We start from the raw sequence: 26,487 nt of genomic DNA on the forward strand, positions 1-26,487 counted from the left end.
CTATGGTGCAGATTCACTGCTGGTTTTTAAGCAAACAGGAATAATATTATACACAAGAATCTTGTGCTGGAGGAAGGGGGTTTTGTACAGGCCAATACTGCTTTGTGGGAAAGGGCTGGGAAAGGAAAATTAAATGATGACACAGGGACCAAGAAGGGACTTACTGGGCAGCATTTATAATCCCTATTGTTGCAGGCAATTATATTATACAAACTGTTTCTTGTTGTGTATGTTAATGATACAGAACATATTTCTGCCTTAGGTTTATTGTTGATAGGTTGCATAGCAAAGAGCTGGTAATTCTTAAATATAATCATTTTATAAACAATACTGAAAGTTTCCATTTAGAAAGCAAGTCCATTTTCAAGGGTCCAAGAAAAGTGTCCTTTAAAAAAGAGAGATGTTCTTTGGGGCTAGGTTAAGTTTATCTTGAAAATGTTCTTCATATGTAAGAACAGTATTTTTCTTTTGCAGTCCAAATATGCACCACTGTCACCAGAAGAACTACTATGCAGTAGCAGAGAAGACCTCTTCAGATCTGTCCCTCAGTAAATAGTTCAAATTCCTTTCAATTGCAAACACTATTCAACACATACGGCGTATGTTAAAGACCAAAGAACATGGGGCTTTCCATCTATTGTAAAGCAGAATGGTTGCATTTCCTTTACCAAAGCACTGTTTTCTTTTGTACAGTAAGTTAATATACCATTATTTTTTGGTGCTCATATTTCTTAAGAAAAGGAAAACAAGAAGCCGGGCATACCAAAATCTTAATATCTGTTGTGTTAAAAATTAGTCAGTTCTGATCACATACTCTACAAACTTGCTAGCACAATTTAATTTAGAATGAATCTGTTAGAATTCTATCCAGAACATTTGAGTTTGATGATAAATGCTTAGTTCTATTTCAGTAGTAAAGTATAGCTGGTAATTTTTACTATATCACTGAATGAGTTTTATGTATTACAGTGCATGGTTTAAATATAGAAACAATAGCTATATTCCTGGTATATAGACCAACAAAAGAAAAAATAAATGCAGTTCCGATTTACTGTCACATGTGGGACTTAAGAATACACTTAATATACTCTGATAATAGAAGAAAATCGAGACATGCATGAAATTTGCTTTAATCAGAACTGTTCTTATAAAGTCTGTTTTTGTGACAAACACAGATGACTAAAAGGGGAATGAGACATCAAAAGTCAATGAGACAAAATATTTTGTTAAGCTCTACAAAGAGCTGGCTGTTTTGAGTACATAGATGGCTCTCAGCTTTCTAACGCTGTGGACCACATCCTCAAGTGTTTCTCTGCTGAGTTCTATGGGATTCTCCAGTTTTCTACCATCTGAGAGAATGTGAATGGGCAAGATGTGCATTTATCAAAGAGGAACTGTTCAGTCCAGCCTTGTAAGGACCTGATTCTGCCWATGCTTCCTTTACAACACTGCAGGTCAGCAGTTATTCCCAGTTTACTTAGAAGCAAGTAAAATCAAAGTGGGAAACCCTGGGATTTAATCATAGTTACCACAAGGTATTTTATTATTACTTTAAAAGCAGTTTATAGGAACAGGAATAGAACTTGAAGAGACTCAAGTCAGTGTTTGTGTGGACCTATCACAGTTCTATCAGTAAAACTAGCATGTGTTAAAAATACTCATGTTTCTAAACAGATCTAGAAACATATAAGCAGCAGTTTTTTTAAAAAATAGCAAGACTATCACTAAAGATACTTTTTGCTAACCATAAAGCAAATGCTCAGGGAATATTTTGCAATGTCCAGAAATACAGGAAACTATTACTAATTTATGTAAAAGCTGTACCTGAGATCATTAGAATTAATTAATGCCGTCTGCTTACTTTTATGTTCGTTTGCAAGATGTTCTGCTGTTACTATGTTCAAGTCTAGCTTATTTTAGTGTTCTGTTGTAAAGCTCACTCACATTTTTTTTCCCGCCATATGGGCTTTATTCAAATGCAGCTGAAGGCCAGGGCTTCAGTTGGGCACTCTTACATCCATCCCAAAGCTTAGCCAGAAATTAAGACTCCACATAGAAAAATACAAAGGTTCAGCTACAGCACTGTATAAATAAATATTTGAACTCCTGTGCTGTACTACCGCTCAGTGACTCATTGCTTTACAAACGCTACTCATACTACTGTCATAAAATAAGCCACGTGTTCTTGTGTGGTAGGTAGAAAAATATTTCCTTATCCTTTTTAAAGAAAAGTGGTAAACTTGAGCACAAAGCAATGAAAGCCTAGTTGCTGTGGAGCTGTTCCTCACTCGGGGGGTTCCATAGGTGCTGAGGACCTATGATTTCAATGCTGGCATGAGCTTCAGCTGTTCAGAAAGGCTCTACCAGCTTCATGCAGTGTRACAACTGAGAGGAATTGTCTAAGGGCAGTTTGGTGGCTTTACAAAGCCTACATTATGGAAAAGAGAAGAGATAGCAGGAGGGTACAGCAGATCACAGTACAAGGTGATACTACTCAGCATAAGTAGCAGTTGTACAACACTCCTTACCAAGGTTTTTGAAAGCATCATTGCAGAAGTGAATTTTAAAGTGATATTTGAAAGAGAACAACGTGATAGCTTTGCAAATATCATCAAGGAACATGCCCTGTATTGAAATGATAGCTTGTGAAAAATTAAAGCTATGTTTGTAAATGTGACAAATGGACAATTAGAGCAGGTGTCACTGATGTAGAAGCTGMGGTGGACATCCTGATTCCTTTTCAGGGCTAGCAGCTGAAGTGGTAGTTACTCAAAGAAAAGGGATGTGGAACAGCAAGGTTTTGATATAATGTGTAAAGAATCTTGAGTGATAAGATATGTTTTATAGCTACTGTGCACAGGGAGAAGCAAATATTTTTGAAATGATCAATAAATTTGAGAGAGCACCTAGTGAAATGAAGCCGCAACCTACAAGCCTGCAGGTGAGTGAGGATGATATTTTGTCCACCATGATTGAAACAGGAGGGAGAGGAAAATGAAGAACTCTGCCCATATTATATTAACAGCTGGACAGGGATAAGAAGATGCTGAAAAGATAAATCATAGCCATATAACGTTTTTTGTCTCCAAATTAGGATAGGACTATAGAATGCGACTCTAGAATAGTTTGGAGAAGAGCAGTATCCCTCTGAATCATCCAGGCAGACAGGGTAGCAATAGTCAAATTTCTGAATAACATCATGCAGGGATAGGTTTTATAAGGAAAGGGCTTAAAATAGATAACCATACAAAGCAGAAGAAAGTTGAGGGGAGGTCCTCTGAGTGAAAAGCTGAGGTAGCAGTATGTGAGGCAGTGGGCTAATAACAGAAGCAAAATCATGAAACTCAAAGATTGCTTTAAGAATTCAGCAGAATTCTTCATTTTCTTCATTATACAAATGAAGCTCCCCCATTAAATAGCAGATAATGTGATGGCAGAACACAGAAATGAGCCAAAAAGAAAGGTAGAGCAGAAAGAGGAAAAAAAGAAACATGCTTTAGACAACCCTAATGGCATGGYATGAGCAGAAATTAAAGTAAGTATCCAGGAGACCAGTGCAACATCCTAGAAAAATGTCACATAAAATTCCCAAAATTATCTATGAAAGCGTAATTGTCAAAGCAGAAGAATAATACACCATTGTGCCCTCAGAGATATCATTCAGATGAGCAAGGTCAGTAGGCCAAATTCTAGCCTTAATTATTGCACTAGTTTTCACTGCAGATTTAATTTGTGTGCTTGAGATCTGAATTTTGTCCAGTGTAAAACCAACTTACTATGAGTGCCTAGAAGGAACAAACTCTGTTATGGACAGTACTAAAGGCARTTATGAAAGCTGTCAGCATTCATCAGACTGATGCATCTGAAAAAGCCTCATAGTGTAGCTGGTTAGAAATCTACATTTAAAAAGTGACAACGGTGCTCCAAACGCAGAGATGCAAAGCAATAAAAGCATATTCATTGGTTTAACGTAAGTGTGTGTTTTGGAGCAATCAGATGGAGTCTGTGTGGGGAGGACAGTTAGCTTACAGTGTGGATGAAAGACACTAACACATCTGTGCTTGTACAAGTTGGATATGTGTGTGATGAGTCAGACCCTGACTGCACCATACTGCATGGCAGGCTCCAAGCTGTATGTTGCCATGGAAGTCCTTTGGCAACGTGAGAGTCTCCTCTGGAGGTGGTATCAGAGTGGCATGCACCAAAGGGGACAGGCAGGTTGCCTTCCTGCTGTCCTTGTGCCCTAGATCCTGTTGTAAGATGATTTTGACCTCAGCCTTGGTAATACACATAAGCTAAGGAAGTGTTAATTGATGAATCTTGAGTTCTTTTAATAGATGAATTGATTTCTTTTAGATCCTGGTTATTGCTGAGGAGGATTTCAGCAAAGCATTGGCAGTACTTCCAGCRATAGGGCTTGCTATGGAATGGAGTCCTTTACTCTGTTCACAGAGGTCTCAAAGAACAACACTGTTGTTTCTCAGGCAGGGAGGGACAGATCTTGTCATCCTGCTCAAAATGCCTAAGGGTTTACTCTAAGGGTTACAGTGGAGCCTGGGCCACATCTTCATGCTGATGGTTGTCTGCTCTTTCTGTTGATTGAACATACAGACGTACCAAGTGTCAGGGTGAGACAGGAACTTTGATGAAGCTGAGGATCCATTTAGAAATGTCTGTGCTTGAAGCAGTATTGAATATGTAAGTAGTGAATATATTACTTAGGAAATTTTCCATCCATTTGTTAGTCAGACGGGTGTATTAATACCTCAGCTGCTCCTAGCTGCATGCACAGCAATGGTGAGGCAAAGGGTTCATTTGCCTCCCTAGAATGGGGCACTATATTCTTCTAAATGTAAGATTTCTTAGATTTATTCCTACATTTGTCTCACTGGGATTAGGCTGGTATATGTTCCCTCCATGGCACTATGCCAGTCACAAACTGAAGCTGTGGAAGGCTGCAGCTGTCTGCTTATTATTAAGTGAGGGTTAGTGCAGAGACCAACATACATYGGTACTCCTAGACTTCCAAGTAGTTTATGAATGGAAGCTTAAATTCACGCTTTAATTTAAGAAACTGCTGGGTCACATTGAATATTAAGATTTCACTTGCAAATCGTTTATGAAATTATGAAAAGGAGAGTTAACAAATGGCTAATAAATTGTTCAGAGACTGTCATGAATCCAGCACCTAATTAGTCTTCTAATGAGTCCATTATAGTCTTCTAATATTCTCACCATCACCCCTAACACAAACTGTCCTAACACAAACTATAGATACAGTCAAACACTGAAGCAGGTGCTTAGAGAGTGGCATCTCCAGCCTTGGAGATATTCAAAACTTGACTGGACATGACCCTGAGAAACCTAATTAAGTTGGTACTCTTTTAAGCAAGGGAGGGGGGGAATCAGATAACCTCCAAAAGTCYCTTCCAACTTAAATTATTCTATGATTCTATGATATATAATTTTTGCTTAAAATGTTTACCGATCATTTACTAATTCTTTATTAATTCTTTTCTACTTGGAAAAGAAGTTCTGCTTGGAGAACTAAGTTCTCTACAGTGCATGGAAGGAGGTGTATGAACTGACTCGGTCAAGCTGAATTTATATTTACTAGGCTGCTGGAAGGGAGTTTCCCACAAGCAGCTCCGAACTTCCTTCTTGCCTTGACCTGGTACCATCAGGAGTTGTTTCTCTGAGGTCATACTGCAAGAGAGTCATCTATTCTCTGAGATATAATAGGGAGAGAGAGGTTGGAGGAGTAAGGTCAGCTGATCACAAAGGTTTTAAAAGAATGTTTTCTTAGTCATTTAATAGGCATTTTTTTACACTAAATGAGATATATTCTGAAGTAATTATCTCCATTTGAAGCTACAGTTTAATAATCTGTATTTTCAGTGTTTGTATGAACTCTCAGTATTTCCAGCATGAGCAGAACAAGTGAATGTGTGGTGAATTGGGGTGTGAACATACAACATGCTCCATGATAGTGACTGTGTATTTGCTCTTCATCCAATATGAAGGAATTAAAGTCATTTTGAATTCAAGAAGGATAAACCACGGTGCACTTGCCACAAAGCTACAAGGAAAAGTGCAAGAAGTTCTTGTACTTATCCTGGAGGTTTCTGTGGAGATAGTGACAGAGTGCTCCCRGGGACAGGCTGCTTCCATGGGGCTGGCAAGTTCGAGCTTCTGTTTCTAGTCTACCTGTCACCTCAACCATTCATGTCATGTGCCTTGTCTGAAAAGAGTACCTTCTCTGCAAAGTGATTTCAGAGCTGGTGTTGAAAAGGGGAAAGGYGCACTGAAATAATTTTTTTGTATATCAGTCCACAAAATGAAAATTTTGATGAAGAAAATCTGTTTTGAAGCCAACTGAACCATATATAAATAGGGAAAAAGAAGATAATTTAACTCATGCAAAATATCTGCATTTAGTATTTATGCTAGCGGATGCTTGTATTTAGCGGTTTCACTAGTAGCTTGTGCAGTGCAGTTTCCTGAAAGATCAAGAGGTTCCTAGCATAGTGGGACTGGTAGCAAACTCATGCAATGAATACCCATTTTCTTTTGCTGGGAACAAGAATATATCCGGATCAGACAGCTCTGGAACTACATATGGAATTTCTGATCCCATGTCAACCCGTCCTTTGCTCCAAAGAGCAGTTGGATACAAAGGTGTACATAGAAAAAATAATATAGAAATAAACAGTAACACCCCTGATGGAGGAGTATTACATGCTTACTCTTTCAACAAGAATACTGATTAATATTGGGGGAAGTATTAATTACTTTTATTATACTTTTCAGCTGCAGCCTAATATAAGGAACATAAACTTCATCCTTGTTGGAATATTTATAGCGATAGTAACTAAACTTCTGGATAAGAATGTAAAATGTATGGAGATGCATTGAAGGTTTCAAGATGATATGCACATGGTTAAATTTTTTTTTTTTAAATCCAAGGAAACAGAAATCTTCTTTAGGTGGCCGTGGCAGAATGAGTTACACTGAAAGTGACAATTTTTCTTTAAATAMTCAGAGGATTTCCCTAGAGAGTATGTACTTCCCCAATTATTATTCTGAAATATTACTTCCGTACAAATCTATACTACTAGATGGATACTAATGATCGTTACTGTTATTTAATAATGTAACAGGTAGAACTTAGAACAATGAGCATTTGCCTTTAACTTGTAGTGTGCCATAATATTCCACTTGTTCATTGGATGAAATGGTCAGAATATGCTGGTAACAAAATCCAATATGGACTAGCTGTCAGATCAGTGTTCACTATTGCTGGTGAGCATAGAAAGCAAAGATGCTGGTTCTGCACTGTAAAAATACAGTATTATTCAGGAAAAGACCTTGCCCTTGGCTGTTGAATGTCACGTGCAGTGTTCAAAATACATACTGTGCAGTACAGGGCAAATACAAAACATGCAGTATCGCATGCGACGTTATCTTTACAATTTCTGCCTTGTTGATTCTGTTAATGCAGACAATTACAAGTAGTCAGTGCAGGTTTTAAAAGGCAAGTTTAAATCTGTGAGTTACTTTTAAAGGGAATCTGAGATGTTTTTCAACACAAGGATATATGCTAGTTAGATGAGAGCCATTGGGGAAAGAAGAATGAGAAGTTCACTAATTTTCTTTTACCTGCTAGAGGGAGTTCTCTAAAGGTGACAGGGCGGGAGAACAGTGCATGCGAATCATCTGTGCGTCTCCTGCATTTTGTTGGAAATTTATCTTACTCAGATGAGCATTCTTTAGGTTTTTAGTAACTTCCTCTGATGGCCATATAATATCAAATATTTTTTTTTCAAGATGACAAACAGAACATCTGAAATCTTCCACTTTAAACTGTTTGTTGTTGTAATTCCTTATTTCTTTAAAACCTTGTAATTCCACAGATTGTAACAATGGAGAGTCCTGTCCAAGTTAATCAGTAAGTCACTTCAGTTTTGCTTAAGGAATGTAACTGCATTTTTTCTTCAACATAAAAATCTGTTTCGCTTCAAAAAAATTTTATGGTAATTATTATACATTGAAGAGATTTTTCAGGCTCTCTTCTACCCCCAAGTTTGTGTTCTAAGATCCAGGGTGTTTCCCCTGTCTAATGTTCCTTTAGTTAAAGGATTCATAAGTCAGCAATAAAACATCTAATCATGTAAGTAGTCGTAGGGTCATACTGGTCATACGATGTTCAAAGAATGGCATCCTATAATAATCTAAATATGCTGCATGTAAAGTGAGAACATTTCTAATTCTAAAGAATTAGATTATGAGATGGTTTGTTAATTGTAACATTATAAATAGTGAAATTTCTCCTACATGACAAGAGGCAATGGGCAGAAATGGAAGCACAKGAAGTTCCGCCTGACCGTGAGGGGGAATTTCTTCACTGTGAGGGTGACAGAGCACTGGMACAGGTTGCCCAGAGAGGTTGTGCAGTCTCCTTCTCTGGAGATCTTCAAAGCCCGCCTGGATGCAACCCTGTCTAACATGCTCTAGATGACCCTGCTTAGCAGGGAGGTTGGACTAGATGATCTCCTGAAGTCCCTTCCAGCCTTACTGATTCTATGATTCTATGAGAGTGATATGCACTTTATTTTCAATTCACACATTAGAATTCASTCTTGGACAGTTGGTCACCATGTTTTTCCTAAACCTATAGGTTTTCAACCTGTATTTAAAATGCCAAACTAATAGGGTGTTCACTAGATGATCACTAGAATAATGGTGAAAAAGACTCTCATGTCTGAGCTTGAGGTTTTTAGGTGTGTTTATTGTGTAGTAAAAGTCTGAAAACTAAGAATACAAACCTATTAAAATAGTAACGAAGCTTCAGAATGTACAACATGGTATCCCAATTTTTTGTCACTATTTTTTTATTTTTGACAAAATATTGGTGTGTCACTATAAAACTTTGGAGATATTCAACCTCTTGATAATATTTTGACAAAAACTAGAGCACAGAGCTGGAATAAACTTTATATACAAATGCATAGAAGAAGAGAAGTAACCATGCCGCCAGAAGTGGTATTGTTCATTTAAGAGGAACCTAAGTTCCTTTTCAGTGTGATGGCCCAGACTTGRTGATTTATCTGTCACGGCAGTACTTACAGACTCACAGATTCATAGATTTTAAGGCCAGAAGGAACAATTCTATTCATCTAGCCTGTYTTAGGTTGCAAAGGAACAATCTTCATTCAGCTGYTCTGCATCAARTCCCAACTTCTGATTTAGTTAAACCATATCTATTAGGAAATCATTGCATCTTAATTTGAAATGATTCGCAGAAAGTGCACCATTGCTGTTAGTGAAGTTTCCTAAGTGCTATAAACAAAATGTGATAACCTTAATGCTGAAAAGGCATCTAACTTCTAATTTACGTAGGGTAAACTTCCAGCCACTGGCTCCTTTATGTCTTTGTTAGCTAGTTTAATTTTCCAAACCTTTAATCCTGCAAAGGAGTTTGCACCTAACTGAACAGATGGTCTCCATATTTCTTAAGTTTTATAAAATTTGGGTGCTAATGTGATGGCTCAGTCTAAAATTTTGTAGCTGCTTCAGAAGCCATAATCTAAAACTCCATCCCAAGTGTTCATCACCTGTGCTTAAAGTTCAAAATCATAAATTTTGTACAATTTTGAGGAAGAACATATTTATTATGTACAGAAACTATGATATTTGCATTCGAGATTAGTACCAGTCACTTGTTTTCTTTGTTTTATTGCTTAAGAAAATAATGTACCTTTTAAAGGTGGGGCAATTTTGACCAAAGACAAAGTAAAATTTACGTAAAAGGAAAATACTCAATGTTCAGCTCTGTGCCCCTGTTYTATCTGGCTATGCAAAAACAGTTTATTACTTACTTACTGTCTTAAATCTTTATCCATGTGTTCAGTCATATGGACAAAGAGAACAGTTTCACCCATGCTACACTGGATTATTGCGTATAGCTATATAATTGCCCACATCTGTCTACARACTGCTTTGTATCTGCATAAATATGTAGCCTGTCCTTCTGAAACAGGACAAGAATTTTCTTGTTTGTTTGTGAAAAATCCAAGTGCTAAATGTTTGTTTGAATTTATTTATATTTTGCACTTATATTAATATAAGTGCAAAACCTTAAAACGAAGTCATGTATGAAAGTTACACATGCTGTAAAAAGTAATAATCTGCCTTTAAAGAATAAAAATGTTTTAGCGTYCAGCTTTTAAAAATACACGCTACATGTTCAAAAATAATAATTAAACCAATTAGAATGCAAGTAGTTGTTTTAGGAATGTTTTGAAAGGACGCATATAAAGCACTAATCARACATAAGGAGTGAGTTTAAAAGCTTTGAATTTGGTAGGTTTGTTAATTTTTTTATCATGGTAAAGTGCATTCAAGACCTGTTATCTCGCAAGATGCCAGGGTTGGTATCCTTTGCATACATGTGCCCCAAAATAAGAAGGGCGTTGTTTGGGCTGACCTTCGAAAGCATTCACTAGACACAAGTGACTCACCATAAAATGTGTTGAGGGAAATGAAGAAGGAACAACACTTTCTTCTCTACCCTCAATCTCTTATGAAAGTTTGTTGAGACTGTTGGGGTATGTAAAAAAGCTGTTGTCACACTTCAGAGCAGACAGCGAACCAACAAGCAAAAATTACATCATTTTCTGAAATGAAATTCATGACTGGTGAATCAACTTCTAGTAAAAGAACCCAGTTCTGCATTTCAGAGATCAGGGAACTCCATGGGGCAAATTCAGTAAATAGTTTGCATTAGTGGTACGTGAGTTCACTTGTTCAGGGCAGCTTAGTATGAATGTTATTTTAATTCACTGATTAAAGTATATCAGCTACGCTTCCCTGGCCTTAAAATACGTATAGAGCTTCTTGATTGTGAAGCCAAGTCTTCCAAGACAGAGACAAAGCTGAGGACAGCCTGTCTCCCTTTCTCGGCCTCCCTATAGCCATAGGCAGCACAGAGAGGTAGCGGAGGGCTGGAGCTGGGCAGCGGGATTGTGGGGCTGCCAGAAGACTTCCCGAGTGCCGGCAGCATCCGGGCAAACTCCACAAAGGAGCGTAAAGACAGGGGATGGCTGGGAAGCACATGGAGAGGGCTGAGCGCACACCAAGAGGTTCCTTAGAGCCTTCAGAGCTCAGTGAGCGAGTCTGGGATTAGGAGTGACATATACTGCCTAAATCGTATGTCCCTGCTTGTGACAAAAGTGACTGTCCTATGTGTATGTCACATGGGAAATATAGTCGTTCCTTGAGCTGCACACAAAAAAATGAGCAGCACAGATCTATTGTAAGGAATGGCATAACAATTCTGTTGTGTTCCAGGGTGCCTTCATTTTTTTTGTAGTAGATTAGACCACCACGACCTTTTGCACCATGAAAGTCTGGGAAGCTGTGAATATTTTCATTTAAGAACCAGGCCCGCAGGTATTTCTGTTCTATTTTTAGATACCTGAAAATCCTTTTAAAGGGGCTTCAGAAAAAGAAAGGAAAGATGACTTTAACAGACAGTAGTATAACATTAATTTTTTAAATATRTGTAAATTATATATTCCCCTAAGTAACAGGAGAACCTAGTATATCAGATCTTTACCTAATCATCTGTTTCGAAAGCTATAGATTATGCCTTAGCAGAAGTCACAAAGCATTACACCACCAGTAGATTCTGATATGTTATTTAAACAGTGCTATACTCAGAGTTATGCACAACCCAATCTCTCCAGCACATTAAAAAGCAAGGTCAACTTGATTAGTTCAAGTTTTGTTTTTCTAATGACATTTATTAAAATATTTAGCCCTAGGGCTTTTAATTTTCTTGGTTTATCTACCATACTTATCAGCTTTTGGCATTAAAGCACGCGGAAATATTTTATAAAAGTTTTTTTTTTTAATTTTTTGAGTGTTCCAAAGTAGACAGACCAAGAATATATAATTTACAATTCATGTCCGTAAACAAAACTGCCCTGTGGCCAGAAAATAGGTATGATAGTACTTTCTTTTTGAAAGGATGAACTAGTTCATCATTCTGAGTCATTTTTAGGTTTCTATGGTGAATGTTTTTTCTGCATCAGAGTTTGCTGGCTGGCTTAGTCTTTCCTCCGGTGCATTTTCAGTCCTAACCATGACTGGTCTTAGAAATCTTTTCCAGAAGCATCCTTTAAGTTTAGAGGGAGAGGGTGCGAACCCTGCTCATTTTAAGATGGAGTCTGATCCAGATACCATCTCTCTTGATGTGAGTGATTACATGACGTGGCTGACTGTGATGAGTTGATAACCGTGACTCTGGAATTAATGACTTAGGAAATCTCTTTCTATCCTGCTTTCCTAAAAGTTAGATAAATGGTGCTGAGATGCGTTTTGCCTTTTGAAGGGCAGTATCCATACAGCACATGAAACAAATCCTTGCCATTCATGTTTTACAAGAACAATATTAACATTCAGTTTTAACCATATGATGTGTTTGGTTAACAAAAATGCCAACCTCTTATCTTCTATGGGTATTTATTTCACAATGAAAACCAGTTTGTTTCTGCATGAGTGTGTTGTGTACCACCAGACTCCTGTCACCTTGTCGTGGTGACCTGGTGCTGAGGAAGCCATTTGCAGTGCAGACTCATTTAAACCCTGCTCAGAGCAAGTCTAATCAACTTCACGCTGAAAACAAGCTGCTGAAGTGGGGGAACTGCTTGCACAAGGGTTACTGGTATTGCTGAATTGATGCTGCTTAGACCAGGCGCAGTTTTTGTAGGGTCCAGGGTGTGCAAGGCTCGGAGGTCAGACAGAAATTGCTGCTTTGCAGGACTGAGAACTCTAGAAAAACTCTCAGTTCTTGATAGGATTTATTAAGTTCATTAAAGTAACACCCAGTCCTAAATGAGCCCCAGCTTTACTTACTCTCTGTTGTGGCTCCTGAAACTTGCAGAGTGCTGTTCCCTTGCACAATAGCAGCAAGAAGCCACAGATCGAAAGCAGCTGCCCCCATGTTTGAAAAGGGGAACGTTCTCCTAACAGTTTGCAGTTTCTGTCCCAGAAGTGCTGCAGCTACTGGTTCACCCCGTTCAGAGATGTCTCTGTTTGAGTCACAATTTCAAGAAACTGTCTCAGAAAAAGAAGCTAAAGACTATTCACTGCAGAAGAAAACAACAACAACAACAGACTGTAGAACAGTCGTRGTTGTCTTCTGTCTGGTTCAGTTACACTGCATTTGGTAGTGCAAAGCAGTATTACGCTGCTGTATAATCAGAGGGGGAACAAAAACATAGGTCTTGCTATCAGTTCCTGTGTTAGAGCTGAGGCTTACCATGGAGCTCCCCTGTTAACCTTTAGGCTTACTACTCAGGTTGCGTTACAAATATTGAATAAGTGATATATCAAACACTAAATATCCACTAGACAATCCCAAGTACCCCTTCATGCATACATTTAAATATATGTATGTATTTAAATAGAAATTCAAAATAGACCTTTGTGATGCTCAGTACTAAAAAAACACCCTCAGCGCATGGCTCTGCCCTTTGAAAGCTCAGCTGCCATTAGATTTCAGCCTGTGATTAGTGGAGATGCTTTTGATCTTGGAATGGCTGTCTTTGGAGGTAGTAGGAGCAACAGCAAGTGGACAGGAGGTAAGAAAGGTATTTAGGGAAAGTGCTGTTAAAGCTGTTCTGAACTGCACAAAAACTTAAGAGTTTAATATAGGAAACTAGAAATTTGACAGAAGTGTTATGTTAAGGAAGAAACTACAGCAATTACCCAAGGAATTCTGTCTTGTGCCTTGGGGATATAATAGCTTTAAAGAATGTTCTCCTTGGCTTATGAACTGTGCTTTGGATGCATATCTTGAAAGGGACTGTAGAAAATCAAAGGGTGAAGATAAAAACAGCAATGGAGGATGGTTGCATATCCAAGGTAAAAGAGTAGCCTACACATTTTAATTGTTCAGTAAGCAAGACTTCATGTATACTAAACAGGCTACAAGAGCAGCAGTTAACAGCACATGAGAAAAACTGCATTATTCATGGTACAAATAGAAGGTCCAGTTCATGTTAAAAAGAGACCTGTCGTTGTCTTCTAAACATAGCAGGTTGTCAGTGGTTTTTGATATGAGTAGATGTAGCAAAGAAAATAACAGCAGGACAGTTGTGGAACAATTCAAATCACAGCCCACAGCAGCTTGTCAATAACTGGAAACCATGCACATACTGCAATATTTGACACCACCTCTATGAGAGAAGTGCTATCACTGGCACTCACTGGAAATACTGTAAGTAATGTCATGTCAGAAAGCCAGACTGTAGGATGGTCAAGCAATGTAGGGAACGGACCTGGCATCCTCTGTGGCTCTCATGACAAAGCTGGGGGACATGTTACTCAACTAAGAGAAACAGTCTTCCATCAATTCCTTGATGCTTTCTGAGGCAGTAAAAACAACAATTCCTATAAGATTATGAACTATGACTGGCAGTCCACACACCAAGCAGGGGTGTTCTTTGGTGGAAGTGCATGCTATCAGTCTAACAAAAGACTGGTGAGAATAAGAATCCAAAGCATGTGATGTGTACAAGAAAAAAACAAAAAACACAACACAACAAGGAGTCTTCCTGTTAGCTTGCAATTTTTGTTATCTTGATCCATTTGATAAATGTCATGCAACATACTGTTTGTGTAGGCCTTAGTCAGCAGGGAGAGATGACAAGGCCACCTTGGCACTCTGGCTTTAATCTGTCATCTGATGCAAGGGCATGCCAGTGCATGGGAAAGGCACCAGAAGCCATCTATTGCGGGGGAGAAGGCAGCAGGGGAAGAAAAGCAGGCAGGAGATGGATGAACCTGCTTCCAAGAGCATCAACACGATCCTTGCGTGCTGGGGACACAGGAGGGGCAGAGCACTCTCCTACCCCTTAGCTGCTGGCAGGTTCCACAGGCAGCCTGCCTGGCACTTAGGCTGATGGTGCATTTATATACTTTGGTTTCCCTCATCTTTTTTATCCTGATAAGAAACAGAGTATTTCTGTGGGTTGAAATAAGAAATAAGCTAATTCCCCAATATATGAATTCACCAGCACACAAATTCCCCAGTACCAAAACAGTGTTACCAAACACAGCTTCTCTGGGGTTCTCGGTGCAGCTTTTGCACAGAGGACTGGGGCTTCTGTTGTACATAAGACATTATTAGGCCATTCAGCATTTTAGAAAGTTTTTCCATCTGAATTGCCTATTTTATACTTGACTAAGACTCATTCTCTGTTTTTATATATATATATACAAGACAGAAATGAAGTCATACTGCATTTCTGCTGTAAAGATCTAGTCTCTTTCTTCACTCATTGATGGGTTGCCATTTCCATCTACTATTTCTTGCTATTTTCTCATCCCCTTCATCATTTCCTAAAAATAAGTTGTAACCCTCAAACTTCTGTGATGCCCCTTAAGAAACCATGCAGAACACAGCTTGTTGTTTATTGCTCATTTTTTCCTTCAGAGGAGTTTTACTCTGAGGCTCGTTAGTCCTTGCAGGTCAGTATCTCTTAAGATTCTCCAAACCCATGGATTTTTGGGCTTCCTTCCACTGCTCACTGAATTTCTTGCTCCTTTGAAAACTGCATTTGTTAAATTTTATCCTCTGGCTCTTTTGTGTTCTGTGGTGTGTTCTTTAATGCATTCAGAGTAGTTTCAAGATCCTGTTTGTTTTCTTGTACCCTCAAAATTTTAATTTTCTCCATATTAGCAAAAAAAGTATATCACAGAATCACAGAATGGTTGAGGTTGGAAGGGACCTCTGGCAATCATCTAGTCCAGCCCCCCTGCTCAAGAAGGATCACCTAGATCATGTTAGACAGGGTTGCATCCAGGCAGGTTTTCAATATCTCCAGAGCAGGAGACTCCTCTACTTCTCTGGGCTCTGTCACCCTCACAGTAAAGAAGTTCTTCCTTATATTCAGGTGGAACTTCCTGTGTTTCAGTTTGTGCCCGTTGCCTCTTGTCCTGTCGCATGGCATCACTGAAAAAAAATCTGGCTCCATCCTCCTGACAGCCCCTCTTAAGGTATTTGTAGATATTGATAAGATCCCCTCTCAGTCCTCTCTTCTCCAGGCTAAAGAGGCCCAGCTCTCGCAGCCGTTGCTAGTAGCGGAGATGCTCCATTCCTCTGATCATCTTCGTAGCCCTATATATTTTAAATCTGTAATCTCTGCTCAGGATGTCTTGGTCTGCATCGTTGGTGCCTTATACATCCATAGGGAACTGTTCCTGTCTAGCTCCATTGGTATGCAACTACCAAGGAATACTAAATACACAAAGATTTTTACTAGGAAGTGCTCACTTCTGCTCTGCTGCTGCCGGAGATCTGAAGCTGATACCTATTACTTCCTTCAGTTTCCAGTTTAGCATTGTTTCTATGCTATGGTGTAACTTGCCAACTATACAATTATGTATTAATTATTATTATGTATTACTATTATTGATAGCATATTAGTAGTATTAGGTATATAGTAGTTATTACTTGGATAAAACTTTGTCATGCTCCCCATCATCGCTACAGTTTCCTTTTCTGACTCTTATTCTGACATTTCAGCACAGAAGAAAATTATGAACTAGTGGCAGTGTTTAATTGTACAAGAGTGGAAGCTGCTTTTCAGCTATTTTAACATTTTTGTGAAAAATTTGAGTTTGTGCACCCAGATTCTATTATAATCCAGTTTCCAGTTACTGCAGTCAAATTGTAAAGTTTCAGTTGTTCTTCATCAGTCATGATCACCATTATTTATTGTTTCAGGAACTTCTGGGTTCTTTCCCTTGGAGTTTTGCAGAAACATTTTTGTTTATAAATGTATTTTTTCCTATAATTGCTGGTATTTAATTTGTGATGCAGAATGTCTCGATCCTCTTTCCTATGATGAATTTTGATACTTGACATACGTTGCTATTTAACTTAGACCAACACTATTACATCTTGCCATAACTGGACCAAGAACGTTGTTACTTTGTCTGCTTAGTTAGAAGCAATCAAATTCAGCCACTTCTCATTGAAGGCGGCCTTCTCGCACTGTATCATCCTAAATACATTCATGTTTGCACGGGACTGCAAACATGTCACCGAAAACTTTGTGACCAATATCTTTTGCATTTTAAGAGTTTGAAAATACAGCAAGCTTTACTGTTCATTTTGTTTCCACATGAACTGTATTTAGCAGAAATTCCCCAGCACCATCTTATCAGATTTTGTGTGCTAAAACACCTCATAACCTATCACAAACAGACTTTTGAAAAGATTTTTGTAAGAAGAATTCATCAAGTGTATTGATGTAATAATGTGATTTTGTATTCTGCTAAACAGCACCCCCTCCAGAAAGGGAAGATATTTAACAGATATTTAATTTAAATTTCAAAAATATTATTGGAGCAAATTTCAACTGTATTCCGTTTCAAGGGAAGTTCATTAGCACAGTCAAACCAATTTAACAAAATAGTCTTCTAAAAAGCTATGTAATGTCATACTTTGTTTTGTAATCCCCTTCTTATTACTAACACTAGTACAATACCTAAGCAAAGCCTTCATAGTTAAGCCTGATATCCGATCACAGTTTAGACCACCACTGGTCATTGTAGTGAGTGCAAAGTGATGTCAAAAAAAGTGATGTCAAAAAAAGTTAATTTTGGTGCATCTGAAAGAATTTGACAAGTAGAACCTGTCAGTTAAAGATCAGACTATTTCGTTATACTAGTAATCACCATTTACAGGCAAGAAAATAACAAAATAGCAATTTGGTAGGTTTATTGAAAGCTGGTGGCTCTTTTAATTACATTCAGATGAGACCTTGAAAGATTATAAGTGTATCCTAACAATCCTATACACCATTAGGGAAACCTGTGAAGAACATCCAAAAATAAAAATGTTTAAATTTATAAGTAAGCTCTTTTAGATCTCGAAATGATTTCCTCATAAAGTAGGAGAAGGCGATTTTCAATCATTAGAAGTATTTTCTTTCATTAATGCAACTTTCTAATAACAACGATCTGAGAAGTTGCCTCAATCTATGCATTTACTCAAATGTTTTCTAGTTTACCATCATTTTACCACCATCCCTCTTAGCCCAGCTTTAGGCAGACTATGGCAATGAGTCAGAACTTTTTTTTTCATCCTGAATGTTTGTTTTAACATTACTTCATAACCTCCTCCATTCTTCTACTCTTTTGTTTGCTTCTTCCACCTGTTCTRTCTTGTTGGAAGTCTAGACTGTGAGGTCTCTAAAACAGAAACTGTTTTTTTTTCTGTGTCAGAGACTGAACCCCCTAATTAGCAGTGATCATCTGTGAAAATACTAGAGCACAATTTGTCAGGCAAGTATGTTTGTGATCTCTGCAGACCATATCAACATCTTAGTCAATACTTGTATTTGTTTAATGACTGCTGTATATACAAAACTAAGAACTTCCATAGAGGGTCAGACTACAGGTCCATCTAGCTCAACATTTTATATGTTTTAATGGAAAATAGTATTGGGTGCTTAGGAAAACAGCTTCTGTAGGGTAAGTGCTGTCCTTGGTCTACCCTCCTAGCTCCTGGAAATTAAGTGTAAGAATTTTTTGTGCTGAAGGTCTAAATGTGTCTACCTTCCAAGAAGCTGTTTTACCATTGTTTGAAACCATTTATAGTTTTGACTTCCACAACATCCTGTGACAATGAGTTCCCAGATTTAAATACTGTGAAGAACTACTGCTTTTGTCTTAGTTATTTGCCTGATCATTTTATTTGCTGCATGTCTTTTCTTGTGCAGTAAGAAATAGCATTCATCACTGGATTAACTAATCATCCCCATTTGTCTTTTCCATGCCATTCATATCTTCCTCAATCACCTCTTCAGCCAGCCAGGGAGGTATCATAAGATACCTTTTCACTGACAGTCATTCATACCTTGCAATGCCTTACTTGCCCTTCTCTGCGTTGTTTCTAGTTCTGCTGTGTTCTTGAAATGGCTGTAGTACTGAAGATGCACAATGGTATTCCCCAATGATGTAAAGATGATTTTCTTCTCTTCCATTCTCAGTTCTTTTTTTAATAACACCAAAATTCTGCTTGCCTGTGCTTAAATACTGAGCTGATTTTTTTCAAAGACCGCATCTGGATTAGCAAGTAGAAACAAACTTATAGAATGAAGCAATAGGTGTTGAGGACCTGGTATTTCCACTACACACAGCTCAGGAAGTTAACCTCTGATAAGCAGTAGTCTGGTCCCATGGCCTGGATACCCATTAGGAATTGGAACACATTTTCCGGTTTAGTTTCATCTGAAAGGAATGCAGTCCCTGCTCTCCGAGACTGTTCCATGATGCGAGCCGAGGTGGATAAACGGGGATCAGAGGGAGATCCATTTAGAAAGCATCTGATCCAAGTTAAAATCCTAGCATAGACACGCCCAAAAACTTTCCACAGTGATTCCAAGATCTCTCTCCTGAATAGTAATGGCTACTGTAGGAAGGGCTCATTGCTATGCATGTATAGTCAGGATTATTTTTCCCTTGATTATTAGCTTGCATTTATAAACACTGAATTTCAATTGCTATTTTATCATCCAGCTCTTCACTGTCAACTTTCCTCTTGACAATGCTAATAATAATCTGTAAATTATCAGCAATAAATGCAATTATTTTCAAATAATTTACAATTTGGTTGTATAGCACAGGTCCCAGTACTGATATTTGGAAACTCTGTCATAACCTCGTTTCATTGCTTCCTTTGGTTCTTCTCTATGAACCAAGTAGTCCAGATGACCAATCCTCCTTTTTTTTTCAGTAACAGCTGCTCCTTTGGGATCTTATCAGAAGATTTTTTGAAAATCCATTTACATCAGCCAGAACTTTTCTTATCCATATGTTCATTGACTTTAAGAGATCTGTGAGATGTGATTTTCTTCTAAGAAGTCATGTTAACTCTTCTCCAAACCAAGACATATACCCATATATCTGCTGATTCAATTTATTTTTATAGGTGCTATTAATTTGAATACAATGGGTCTCAGGCTTACTGGTCCTCCTTTTTAATCCCCTGGGTGCTGACCAGATGTAAGTGATTACATTGTTATAAGAGAATTCTGAATAAAATCCACAAATCTAAATAAATACAGTGAAGTGCATTATGGAAGAGAGTATCCTCATTGTCCCTGTTTTGCCCCTGTAAAGGAATGGGCTGTGAGCTTTGTGAGTGGTCTGTAAGAAATCCAGCAAAGTCCAAGTGGGGCGACTGTTATTCTCAAAGAGAAGTGGACTTCTGACAGATGTTTTCTATGCTGTTTTTATTCTAATGTTTTGTTGTAGTCTGCTGATCACATTGCTACTATTTATAATACTGTAATAGTCAATCTATTCCCCCTTCTTTTACTGGTAAGCCTCAGAGAGAATCATTTCTTCCTACACAGGTCAATCACATCAACCTCTCAAGAAAGTTTTTAGAAACCTAATAGTTTCCTGACTATTTTATATCCTGATTGATAATGAGATAATACCAAAACCTATGTATTCGCTGTGTAATCAAAAAAGCAGGTGCATTTTCCTTCAGCCTTTCAGTATTGCCAGCCTGAAGTTTTGATAATAAACAAAGAGAATGTGACATTGGTATTAAACAGGCTAAAAGGACAATTTTTCTTTTGTGGAGAACAGAAGAATGATCTTATTTTCCTGAATGTAAAGCAAGCCAGCATTCATATACCTCACTACCAGTTCCCCTTACATTATAAATATTTCATAGTACACTCTCTGATGCAGTATATTGTTCCAATAGTTTGGACATAAAGAACAGGTTACTTTTTAATTAATATTTTTGGTCAGTGTCAAGATGCCAGAGTCATAAAATGGACTGCAAAAATTTTTTGAAAAGTACATGGGTAGGGAGGGACAAAAAAAAGGRATTGCACTGATGAAAATGTACAGAGCCAAGRAACTGTAACACTGCTAAAAGTCAAATGAATGGACAAAGAAACACTATTTACAGCATAGTTAGCCATCACAATTACTCCATTGATGTAAAAAACCCCCAGCCAATTTCTCTCAATATTAGATCACATTTAAATCTTGCTATTATTTGAACTAGTCTCTCTCTAAATATTTTATCTTTCAGAAACAATTACTAAATAATGGCTTTATGACTGGTTTTAATATCGAATTAAAGACCAAATCCCAAATAAAATATGGTTGTCGTTCACAAAGCATTACATAAAGTTACATCATTTTTATCCTGATAGGTAAAGAGAAACACTGAACCTGGACAGTGAAGGGAACCCTGTTCAGTTCAGTGTCTTTGGTGGGGGAAAGGCTTCGTTGCACACATTTAGGTGTACGTGTGCATTCCAGAGTTTATTTTCAGTAGCCTTTCCAAGCCAGAGATGCTTGTGATGGGTATCTTCTTGAGGCAAACTACACTTGATCCAGATAAAGCACTTCACCAAGATTGTAACTAAACTGTAACATGCGTAAGAAATCAATTACCTTTCAGTATCCCCAAATATGCCAGCCAGTTTACAATGTAATGAGGAAGTTGGAGTAGTGGTAGCACGGTGACGTTGCAGGTAAACAAGACGGTCATTATGTGCATTGTAATGTTCCATGTGCAGCTCGACRCTGGAATTTCATGGTAAGATAATGAATATTGCCAGAGTTACCCAGTAACGCTTTTGAAACTCACTTGATATTTTTAATTTAGGGAACTGTAGGACTTGGATAGAAGGAGCCTCAGGTTAACTCTGTCTTATGGGCTTTGTACCTCAGTTTAATCTATCATCCAGATGATTGCTCAGTTTAGGATTAAAGGCTACTGTCTGCCCTGCATGCAAATTGCACTGTATGCAAACCACACCTAACCTGGAAGTAAATTCTGAAAAGTTTCATGAAGCAGCAAGTTTTCTACTGAGTACAGCATTGCTCACAAGTTACCTTATTTTGAGTACAGTTGTCTTCTAAAAACTGATTTTGCTAATAGTTCCATAACAGTGTGTGGATAAATAGCTGATTCTTCAAAATAGTTGTTGATAAAGCTTTTCCACTAGAAAAAACAATGGTGTTACTTGAAGACGACCAGATGCTTAGTGGTTGGGAATATGCCTAGTATTACTGAAGTCAGCATTGCATCCATAGCTTCCCATTCTGCAGCAGGAGCAGATGCTTAACTCTGTTCTGTATCCCCACCATCACACTTTAAGTCCCTGTTTTCTGCTTGTGCCATCACTCTGTTCCCTCAATGCTGAACTGTTATGGCAGTAAAATCATTATTTAAGTTGATATGAAATAATAACGTTTCCTTAAAAATCCTGTTTTCTTGCAAATCAGCTCTGCCACAGAGGTTACATGTTTCAGGTACTTTAAAAATAGATTCCTGCTTTCCAGAAGTCTTCAGWAAGCAGGTTTAAGTATGTCTCTCTTCTAAAAAGTGACTACATTAAAAAAAAAATGTAAGATGGAAAGCCACAGTGCTCAAAAACTCGCATTTCCTCACTTTGTAAAACAAAAGGTATTTTCCAAACTCAGCTTTCTTCAAACTAAACCTATTATCTAAAACTTCAGCCGTGTTCTCTGTGATTTGCGTGTTTGCACATGTAGTAAGGATTCAGCAGGCCAAATAGTGCCAATATTGTCTTCAGGTTTTGACTTTGCTGGTACCTGAGTGCAGGTATAAAAGAGTGATGTTGTAACTTATCTGGAAATAAATTATCTTTCTGGAGGATCACATGAGCTAAAATAAGCTGCAGCTCATTCTTACACAGCTGTATAAACAGACATAAGATTTAATTGAGACTTGTCACTAAGGTGGGCAAGCCTCCTATCCATGGGTATCAGATAACTTTAATGGGAAGATACCATTTTTAAAAAAGTCATTTTTCCCAGAGGACACTTCAGTGCAGAAATTGCTGAGTTTTAAAAGTGATTTTATTGTTGTGATCCAGAAATATATGCATGTGACAGTCCATTTCAGAGAGTTAGCTATAATCTTTAGATCACTCCCCTAAGGTGTTGTAATATAATCTAACACGATGTTAAAATAACATGTTAGATTTCAACATCATTGTCCCTGAATGTATAGTTGTGTTTATTATCTAAATTTTGAAAAATCAAAGTATTAAATGAAAAAGTGTCAGCTTCATGAGCATTTCTAAGATGCTGATAACTTACATATTCATCAATAAAGTTGAACTTTATTATACTAAACAGGATGCTTTGTGCTAGGAAAAAAAATGAGGTGCACTGTTCATATTAAATATTTTTTCCTGTAAAACCATGTCATATATTTCAATATCACAGCCTTTGTGAGTAAACCATCTGAGTGAAGATAATGTGGGAACCAAATTCAAGATGGAGAATTCAAAATGTTACTACTCCAAAGCAGTGACAAAAACTTTAATGTGAATCAACAAAATTGATGCTCACTTTCAAACACATTACTGTTTTTGTTTGTTATCAAAATTAATGAGATTTTCTGTCAACGCATCCAACAATATATTTGAATCATAAAGCAGAATAGGGATGTCTTAACAAAGGCCTCTGCAAAGGTCTGTAAAGGACCTTTTGCTAGTCCTTTACTGTTAGCTTGTTAATTCTAAGAAATATGCAGCATAGCACTTTAATATTTAACAGATTATCTCTTTTTTGGGGGGACAGGACAGAGGAATATTCCATGAATTTTCCACTGACTCAGAAAAGCTTGAAGTCCCAAGCACATGGAAGTCAAGCAAAGTAGCACTTTATCTAGCTTGGGAATTATACTAAAATATATACAACATTTCTTGTTGTTAAAATAGAAGTCTTTATATTTACACAAAAATAAAAATTTTGGTTTTCTTTCAAAATTAACACCTACCTTCTCATATATAGCGGAAGCTACTCTATTTAAATGGACGATGTCCTGGTTCTAATACACAAATCTAGAACTGACTACTAGTAAACACAGAATTCCCATATTCTTTAATTTCTAGAATAAATTGATAACTATTTCATGGTCCTAAAAGTAATATAATAGGACATACTTCAGATGATTTAAAGCTACTTCTAACTGGAAAAAGGCACCCAGTTAACAGAACACTGATGTTATTTTGTCTGTGGTCTTAATTAGCTTTAATATTAAGATATTCATTGAATTTATCTTTAAGTTTAAAAGGTAGAAAAATCTTCTAAAATAACATAACGATAGAAAATGGATGGACTGATAGGAGAAATAGTTACATTTATTTCTAAAACTGTGAATTTCATACCGAATTAAGTTTCTTGAGTGCCACCAATACATGAGCAAAACTTAGTGTGGGTAATGGACCCTCTACTTTTTAATGTATTAAAATRTATTATTTTTAATAATAATTTCTTGACTCCTGGACCACTGTCAGCTCTAACAAAAATAATTCTGCAGCCACTAGTAGTGCAGCCAGCACTCTCAATTGCAGAGAAAATTATCACCGACTCATTTGCTGAAGTTCAGTAAGAAACCTTGAAGGACTCAGGTGTTACTAATGGAGTCAAAGAAGAATCAAGTGTAGTATGACTTAAAATATTTCCGTAAACCCCACATTATTCWGAAGAATAACATATTTCAAGATAAAATCTTGAAACTGTTTAGTGATCATCCTGCCAGCCTCATAATGTTTTAGTTATTGAAAAGAAGGACAGAAAACAATGGTGTATCCAAGCAAGAAATGAGGTGTCAGCTCTGAAAGCGTAAAGTGCTGGTGGGAATAGCTTCATCTCACGTGTGGTCTAACTGGTATTGGACATCCCAGCCTGTAAGAGCTCCTTTCTAATGAGTTCYTTTGATGCGGTTGGGTTTCTGGGATGGGAAGAAGCAAAGCTGAGCTGTTGTTTAAACAAAGCTACCATCTGCAAACTTGCTACCTATTCAGCATAAAAACTCTTCAACTTTCTAGACATTTCTTCTGGCCCCTGTCACAAGAACTTCACAGTGAATACGCAATACRTAGCTAGATTGATAATTTGAGCCCTGTATATACTTTTTGCAGTGTCCGACAGGTAGATGAAGACTTTACAAAGCACGCCCAGCTGAAAAGGTTGTATTAATGCCAAACATCCCAAACAAGAAATGAATAGCCAAACTTCTACTTACCTGTTCTGGTAGATAAATTCTTCCATATTACACAATGATAAGCAAAACTAGTCCAAATGGAATAACAAAGAGAGGAAGTGATTCAGAGTCTTTGAACCACAGCACTTGACAATGCCTTGGTGCAGTCTGCAGCTTAGCCAGTAACGGCTGCAGACAAATGCCTGCAAATGACTGGGCTGAAAACTGACTGCCCGGGTCAGCAGTCTGCTATCTCACACAACATCTTCCTGCCATGTATTTACTTGAGCAGCTGTACCTATATGCCACACAGCCCACATCCAGTTGCCAAACATCATCATCTTGTAATAACACAAAGATCTTAAAAGAGCAGAAATTTTAAACGATGAGTAGGAGCTGAAACAACATGGCTACYGTTAACCCAAGAGGTTCTAGTTTTATTTCTTTCCAGAACTAATCCAGACATATATGGAAAACTTGGACAAACCAGGCAAGATTCTCTACACATCCCCAAAGTTACTAATAAGCAATTGTATCACTAACTTTTGCCAGTCAAGGTTGTTCTTCATAGAACTCCTGCTGGCGAGGCTGGAGTCCCAGCGGTAACATAGTTGATACACAGTATCCTTACAACTACAAACTCATTTGACAACTATGGCAAAATGGTGGGGAAAAAGGTCAATGATACTACTCAAATCATCATGTGCTTCTGAGCACTTAACACCACTTAGGAGAGTGTAAGTGCTTTCCACTTCAAAGAAGGTCTGAGTCCCATTCAGTGAAATAAAGTCCGAATAGAGCAATGTCATCCCTTAACTGTGACCTTTGTTAGAGACTTTAAAATATCATGACAAAGTAAAAACTTTGTCTATGTGAAACCCAGCAGATCCTCCAATTTTTGCACTTAGGAACCTAAACCAGATCATCAAAATGATGGTAAGTCCAACCACATCTACCGCAGCAGTAACTCTACACCAAGTGTACCCTGGTGTTTGAGCGGCACCGAACCATTGGCACACGGGTCCAACCAGAACACGATCGCTTTCGTGGTAGCCCTTGAACTGCGCGCTCCCGGCAGCCACGGCAGCAGCGGCGCAGCAACTGTCCTTTCACCAGGGAGCATGGAGCCCACGGTGTGTCCTGCTCCAAGAGCTRGTGCAGGACATCTACTCTTTGTGGGCTGTGTAGATGGTGGAGTTCCACCTCGGTTCCATGCACTGGAGGTAGATATTTGAACCACCAGAGTCAGGTCTTCCTTTTTTAAAAAAAATAAATAAAAAAGGTCTGTTTTCTCTTGCCGTGTGCCCCGGCGCAGCGAGCGCGGCTGGGCTTGTCCAGCGCCCGGCCGTGAGAGCGGGGTGCCGCAGGTCACGACTCGGACCCCGGCCGCGGCGAGGGGCGGCGCAGGACCCCCG

General features: G+C 38.0%; 1 protein-coding gene across 1 annotated transcript in view; it reads right to left on the bottom strand.

The window, feature by feature from the left end:
• CDYL2 (chromodomain Y like 2) overlaps positions 1–26,487 on the bottom strand; it is a 62,857-nt gene that overhangs the window by 33,726 nt on the left and 2,644 nt on the right. The window contains exons 3-5 of the mRNA XM_085306475.1: positions 26,029–26,327; positions 21,502–21,633; positions 19,232–19,403 (exon numbers count right to left, since the gene is read on the bottom strand). Of these exons, the coding sequence (XP_085162601.1) occupies positions 19,232–19,403; positions 21,502–21,633; positions 26,029–26,327 (603 nt within the window). The remainder of the gene's footprint in view (positions 1–19,231; positions 19,404–21,501; positions 21,634–26,028; positions 26,328–26,487) is intronic.

Source organism: Rhea americana, unplaced genomic scaffold (assembly GCF_003343005.1).
Source record: "Rhea americana isolate MKP2758 unplaced genomic scaffold, rheAme1 scaffold_24, whole genome shotgun sequence".
Lineage (NCBI taxonomy): Eukaryota > Metazoa > Chordata > Aves > Rheiformes > Rheidae > Rhea > Rhea americana.